The sequence below is a fragment of the Lactuca virosa genome, chromosome 7, assembly GCF_052849685.1.
Source record: "Lactuca virosa cultivar CGN04683 chromosome 7, Lactuca_virosa_CGN04683_v6, whole genome shotgun sequence".
Classification (NCBI taxonomy): Eukaryota; Viridiplantae; Streptophyta; class Magnoliopsida; order Asterales; family Asteraceae; genus Lactuca; species Lactuca virosa.
The window spans coordinates 1,696,696-1,704,453 of record NC_136432.1 but is presented as its reverse complement, the minus strand read 5'-3'; the positions used below and the strand labels follow the sequence as shown (position 1 = coordinate 1,704,453).

Below are 7,758 nucleotides of genomic sequence, written 5' to 3'. Positions count from 1 at the left end.
TATATATATATATATATATATATATATTACCTGTTTACCTGAGATGTATGCTGGATGAAGATCTATACTTCTTTCTTTTCAGATCTAAACTTTATCTTTCAGATCTAAACTTTTTCTCTTGGATCTGAAACTTTTCCCTTCAGATCTAAACTTCTCACTTCAGATCTAAACTTTTTAGACCTAAACTATATATATGTATTTTGTACTTGAGATCTGTGCTGGATGAAATATCTAAACTTCTTTCTTTCCAGATCTGAACTTTTCTTCAGATCTAGACTGTATATGTATTTTATGCTTTAAAAGTTATGATGGATGAAAGATTTAAACTTTGTTTTTCAGATCTAGACCTTTTCTTCAGATCTGAACCGTATATGTGTTTTCTTTACTGATCTAAACTACTTTTTCAGATCTGAACTGTATATGTATTTTATATCTACAAATATGTTGGGTAAAACATGGGTAGATGAAATAGTTGGTGTGTGATGAAAGATGAGTTAGAGGATGAGATAAAAGGTAATATAGATTATGAGATGAGGGTGAGAGGTGAAAAATGAGAGGAACCTTTACCCAAACGATGGCCCCGTCATCTAGCAGAGTACGGATGACAACCACGGACTATTCTAGACAGTCTGTGGAACACTAGCAGGCTCGCTACCTGTAGGTGTTGTGAACGATATGTTCACCCGGTGTACTCTAAAAACCCATTGGCATGTATTGCAGGTGGACTCCCGCAAATAATACTGTCGATAAATGAGAGCTATGGACTTAGCACCCGTTGGATGAACCCTGGCAGCTATGGACTTAGTGTCTGTTGTATAAACCTTGGCGACGATGGACTTCGTGCCTATTCCTTAGGAAAACCCTTAGGAATGAGTGATAGATGATTCTTAGGGTAGATCCCTAGGAATTAAAGAAGTTAATGGGGATGGGTAATTGGGTTAATTGTTTGATGATAAAACATAATAACTTTATTATTGTGGGTTGAAAACCCTATGTACTCACCAGGTTTCCCAACCTGACCCACTCAGTTTATTTGTATCACAGGTGTCGGTATAAAGCTACACTACAATGAGGGATTAAAGAGATGTAGATCACTAGTGTAAATGAATGTAAGTTCTGTTTATGGTTATGTTTCTGTATTGACGTTGATATCCCAAGGTTTCAAAAAGAATAAAATACATTTCTTCGGAAATGCTTTGATAACATATTTATCATGTTTTTCTGGGAACAAAATTTCGCAACACTTTTCTTAAGAAGTTACTCTGATTTTTATTAAAAAACATAAACTAAATCGGTTTTTTCTGGCCGTAAAAATGACATTTTATAGGCAGTTTCCTTATACCCCCCCCCCCCCGGCCGTATAGACCGGCTTTGTGAATGAGGCGTACTAGCGGTTCGACTGACTTGTCTTATACGTAAAGTAAATATTTAAACCTTTAATATTACATATAGTATAAGGGTGTATTTTAAACATTTCAAAATACTAGGGCTTTAAATCCATTCAAAATTTCGAAAATTAAAACAATTTTAATTTAAATTTTAAAATTTAAAAACTATGATTTGATAATTATCCTTTAATTAAACCTTTAATTAAATTATTAAATCAATTAAGAATTATCTATTAAACAAATAATTTAACTTAATCCCTATCCTCAAAATTTCGAAAAACACAAAGGTCATATTTAAAATTTCAAAATTAATATTCAATTAATTAAATAAAAAATACAACCAATTATCAATTTTAGATAAGGATATCCAATTAAAATTTTAAAATATTCAAATTTACACAATTAAACAATATTATAAAAGGTAATTATCCTAATCAATTTAAAAGATAAATGAAAATCGAAATTTTAGGATCTAACATCTCAACACGCCGTGGTGAGCAGTCAGCACGTCGTGTTGGGTCGAATCTGTAGGCCAACATGTCGTGTAGCAAGAACTGTACGGCATGTTGGATGAACAGAAAGCAGTAAAATGATCATTGGTTGGTTAAAGTGGTTTTTAAGTTTATTCTAATTATAAAGCTTCTGTTGCCGTTATTAGCGTTTTTGGAAAAATGATTTTGAATAAAACCCAACATTATGTTGTATTGTGACAACCAAACAGCACCTACGAAAATTGCAAATAATCTCGTTCAACATGATAGAACAAAACATTTAGAAGTTGACCGCCATTTTATTAAAGATCATCTCAAAAAAAGTACTATTAGCCTTCCTTTGGTTGCCTTAGAAGATATGTTAACAAAGGTTGTATGTAGAAGAATTTTTCAAAGCTCTCTTGACAAACCTAAAATGATAGACATTCATTCTCCACATTGTGGGGGAGTGTTGACGAAAGCTTATTTTGGGACATGATTTGATCCCTTATGTATTTTCCCCCTTTCCTTGTTTACAGGTGGAATTAGCTATATGTTTGTTGTATTTGTGTATAAATTGTACCATCCTCCAGAGATTTAGATAATTGAAAAACCTTTGCATATTGAATCCTCTCTTCTACATTGATGACATAGATTGCTAATTAAAAAATATAATCACATGGTGTTGTACAATCCCACTAGCTACGATGTAGGGTTAGCACTTACTTACTACAACCAACATATTACAAGACTTGAGAATATACTCTCTACGTTATTAACCAAACCAAACCAAACCAAACTTCCATCTACAAATGCTGTTAACAGGAAAATTACGTCATAAAATAACCATCTGTAATATTTAAGAAGATGCCAAAGCTTCACCGCCACCAACTACAATGGTGCTCCGATTCTTCTTAGTTGACTTACTTAATTGGAACACAGGGTGTCTACATAATCTCCTCACTCCTTTTCTCAAACTTAACCTCTCCAATATCCCCTCCACCACCACCACCTCCTCTCCCTCCTGTTTTGATTCATGATTATTACTACCGACTGCTAATTTATGATTTGGCGACCTCTCCCCAGATATGAATTCGCATCCTACAACTGATCCACTCTTTCTTGGGAAGCTCCAAAAAGTTTCTTCCTTTTCATTTCCTATTCTGTTGGCAGGAGGAGAGGACATCACTTCAAACTCACCATATGTTTCTTCTCTTCCACGTAGAGTTTTGATCACAAGCGTTTTCAGAAAGTTCATCACTTGAACTGCATGAATCAATGCTGTCAAAGGATCCGCCATCTGCATCCACACCACACCACACCACCACCAAAGGCTTTTAATTTTACAGATTCTTTAATTTATAGTATATAAATGCAATAACCATATGTATTATATTTAACTGAAGGTGTAGAATAGCAATGGACCTGAGTCATGTTGGGAGCAAACACCATAGCAATGTTCCGGGCATTCATCTTGTTTTCTGGTTCATACTTGGCAACATCTGCCATTAAGTTAATGGCCCAGTCAACAAGTGCAGCCTCAGTTTGAGGAAGGGATTTGACAAGCCGAGTACACTCCTGTTCCGTGCTACATTGCATCACTTGGTCTGGGGTCAAAGAATCAAGAACACCCCTAGGAAGTTCTCTAAACCATGCCTGCGCGCACTTCCAATCATTATATATATATATATATATATATATATATATATATATATATATATATATATATATATATATTGTTTTGCAACAAGTTGGTAAATAAATTACAGTAATTAATATCATGGTTGTAGGCTGTAGCCTACCTTAATCAAGCCAGCCAAACAATGAACATCTATTCCATGAGGGATAAACCCTCTGTTAAGTTGCTTCCTAACCTCCTCCTCTTGACCGTTTTCTGCATTTATTCGAAATATCCCTTCTGCCTTCAACCATAAAATCAGTTAACATGATATCAGAAAACTTAACCGAATGACTCTAAATTGTTCAAGAGACAAATTGGGCTTTTACTTGAAGGCCGCCTCCTTCATATAAACTCTTCTGCATCATTAGAAGTATAGTCGGAACACTGTTTCCTCTCTCATCATATGAACACTGCATTGACTCTGCAGATACTCCAAACACGTGCACACTGTTTCAAGTGGGATTGAGTTTAACACTAGAGATAATATGCCACTTGGGATCAACTGTAAAGATTGTTCTCTCAATTTAAAATAATTATTCTCTTGAGATAAGCAACAATCATTCCAAACTGTAAAACCTTTCTTTTCTTACTTTGCAAGTATTAACAAGGGATAGAAAAAGCAAAAAACCATAAAAACTTTTCATCCCCTGTTCCAACTGTAAAGCCTTTTTTTTTCTTACTTTGCAAGTACTAACAAGTGATAGAAAAAGCAAAAACCATCAAAACTTTTCATCCCCTATTCAAGCTTCATCAATAACAATAAAAGATTACATAAATGGCAGAATCATAAATTTTCATTATCTCTTTATCAATAGTAAAACCGAGCTTTTTTTTTTTTTTTTTCTTTCTAAAATGGCAACTCACTTGACACACTCTAAACCCAGCTGTATCTCTCACCCTTAAATTTCCATCCAATGAATTCACTCAACCACTCCCTCACTTCCCCACCAAATTCACACTTGGTTTTCTTTAGTCCACAGACAGCTATATCCCATTAAATTAATATTTTCAAAGAGAAAACCCCAATCCGATAAACAAATCATCACTGCAATACCCAGATCCAGAAAGATTTACTTGAATGGGTAATGTATACAATAAGAAGAATGTGAGGCGGTGGGTACCTTGCGCTGGGAGGCTTGCGGGGAATGTCAGGTTGAAGCTCATCAGGCAATCCGAGGAAGCCATTGAAACGATCAAATGTGACATGAGAAAGATGCTGGACGTCGGTGGGGCAGCCAATATCCAAGGAGGAGGTGGAGGAGGAAGCATCATCAGAGTCGTCGACAGTGCAGGTGACGAGAGACTTGCGAAGCGCGGTCAACAGAAGGGCTAGAATGGTAAAATTTGTAGATTGGCCCTGATCCTGGTGTTGGTCGGGGCCGATGAAGGGGGTAGTAATTGGATTGTTGTGGCAGTGGGAATAATCTTCATAGAAATAGTCAACGTCGTTTTCATCCTCTTGTTCTTCCAATTGCTCATCAAAATTTTGATTAGGAAAAGATGCTTGGAACCTTGGTCTGGTTGCTCGGCCGCATGATTTGGATCTAAAAATCCTCGTCATTTGTCTTCCTTATTTCTTTCTTTTGGTGAGGGTAAATATATTCACAACACTCAAAAAAATAAAGATTGAGAATTTTGGAGTAAATGCAAGCAGGAAAGAAGAAATGAGTCGTATATATGAACATGAGAAGGATTTATATGGTAAATATACGATTGAATGAATGAAGGAGAGGTGGTGGTGTTATAGATATGGTGATATGGAAAGTGACAACAAGATTTTTTTTTATTTTTCTTTTATTTTAAATATATGCAGAGTATGTGACTTGTGAGGGAGGGTGACTGGGTGAGGACGAAAACGAAACCAAGATTTAACTTGTTTTTTTCTTTTGGTTTGATTTGTTATATTTTTTAACAGATTTGGGGGAAATCCATGAAAAAGGTAGTAGACCCGTGAGTGGGAAGAAGGAGGGGGACAATACGGAAGTCTAGTATTTACGGAAAATGACTAATCAAGATAATTAACTTTTCGGTATGTTTACATCTGGGTAACTATCTTTTTCTTTGTACACATCTAGATAACAAACTTGTTAGAAATGTTCACATATAACCATTATGACCTGCTGTAGCAGGTAACATCCTAGATGTGAACACTTTTGACAAATTCGTTACCTAGATGTGTACAAAAAAATAGTTACCCAAATATTAACAAAACGAAAAGTAAGAGTAAATTACACGAATGGTCCCTGTGGTTTGGGGGAATTTGTGTTTTTGGTCCCTAACTTATTTTTCTAACTCGGATGGTCACTACTGTTTATTTTTGTTGCGCGTTTGGTCCCTGTCTTACCTAAAAAGACTATTGTGCCCTTATTAATTTACTTTTAATTAATTTTTGTATTTATGTATTTATTTTTTATATATTTAAAAAAATTAATAGACCCCACATATCTGTATCTCCTCATCGTAAACCAGAAACCACATTTGAGAAATTTAATTTGGGTCTCACCGGTCACCATCCTATCTCTCATCCTCTTCAAATTTTATTTCTTTTCCATCTTTAGTGACATCGACGTCTTCACCATGCTTCTTTTTTTGGTCCTTCAACTCTGGCGAACCAACACCATAACCCACTGTCTCTTCATCTTTAGTGGGTTCACTGGGTTGTGGTGTTAATTCGACGGAGTTGAAGGACCGAAAAAAGAAGGGATTGTGAAGACGTTGATATCACTAAAGATGGAAAATAAATAGAAGTTGGGGAGGATGAGAGATGTGATGGTGAGGAGATACAAATATGTAGGGTCTATTAATTTTTTTAAATATATAAAGAATAAATACATAAATAAGAAAATTAATTAAAAAATAATAATTAATAAGGGCCCAATAGTCTTTTTAGGTAAGACAGAGACCAAACGCATAACAAAAATAAACAGTAGGGATCATCCGAGTTAAAAAAAATAAATTAATTAAAATATAAACAGTAGGGATCATCCGAGGAGATACAGATATGTGGGGTCTATTAATTTTTTTAAATATATAAAAAATAAATACATAAATAAGAAAATTAATTAAAAAATAAATTAGTAAGGGCACAATAGTCTTTTTAGGTAAACAGGGACCAAACGCGCAACAAAAATAAATAGTAGGGGCCATCCGAGTTAAAAAAAATAAGTTAGATACCAAAAACACAAATTCCTCCAAACCATAGGGACCATTCGTGTAATTTACTCTTACTTTTCGTTTTGTTCAGATTTGGGTAACTACTTTTTTTGTACACATCTAGGTAACAAACTTGTTGAAAGTGTTCACATCTAGGATGTAACCTGCTACAGCAGGTCATAATGGTTATATGTGAACACTTCCAACAAGTTTGTTACCTAGATGTGTAAAAAAAAAGATAGTTACCCAGATGTGAACATACCGAAAAGTTAATTACCTTGATAAGTCATTTTCCCCTAGTATTTAAAAGTAAGGAAGTTGTGTGTCATATTAATATAAGGCCCCCACAATTTCACAAAATGATAATAACAATCAGCTTGGTTTTGTCTCTCTTTATATTATGTATTTTTTTAAAACCAAATTAATCTATTTTTAATTACCATTTATATCCCAAATGAAACTAAAATTTATGACATTTTAATTAAGATGGTCGCTGTTTACCGCTAAGGCAAAAGCCTTTTTATTATATTATGCATTTAGGGCGTGTTCGGAAAAATTAGCTGGTAGCGGGTAGCTTGTAGTTTGTAGCGTTTTGTTAAATACTACATGAAGTAGCATTTGGATTTGGAGCGTTTTGTTTAAACTAAACGCTAGAAGCTTGTAGTGCCGAACGGAGCTTTCTGTTCAAAATGGAGCGTTTTGTCAAACGCTAGAAGCTAGAAGCTCTCAAACGCTCCCAAACGCTCCGTGCTGAACACGCCCTTAAGCTGCCATCTTGCATAACGATTTTTAAAGAGGGATAATGATTTATAAGCTAATGAAATTTTGATTTTGTGTTCAAAAAATAATATAAAGGTTATATACATTCTAAGCGACTAAATATAAACTAAAAGTATAATTTTGTTATTTCATTTGATTGCTTAATTGCTTTTGATTCACATAAGAATAAGATTAATAATAGACTTACGAAATACTTTTTACAAGTTTGGTCCCTGTGGTATGTCAAAAATTAGATGTTTGGTCCAAAAAGTTTTGGGGTTGCACAGGTGGTCCAAAAGGTTTGATT

At 34.6% G+C, this 7,758-nt stretch overlaps 1 protein-coding gene across 1 annotated transcript; it reads right to left on the bottom strand.

The window, feature by feature from the left end:
* Positions 1-2,479: 2,479 nt before the first annotated feature.
* Positions 2,480-5,356, bottom strand: LOC145124397 (rho GTPase-activating protein 5-like). Its single transcript, XM_079059724.1, has 5 exons — positions 4,661-5,356; positions 3,866-3,986; positions 3,661-3,780; positions 3,284-3,514; positions 2,480-3,158 (listed from the first exon to the last, which is right to left on the bottom strand). The coding sequence occupies exons 1-5, from the start codon at positions 5,098-5,100 to the stop codon at positions 2,718-2,720; spliced, it is 1,353 nt and encodes a 450-aa protein (XP_078915850.1). The 5' UTR covers positions 5,101-5,356; the 3' UTR covers positions 2,480-2,717.
* Between the last annotated feature and the right edge of the window lie 2,402 nt (positions 5,357-7,758).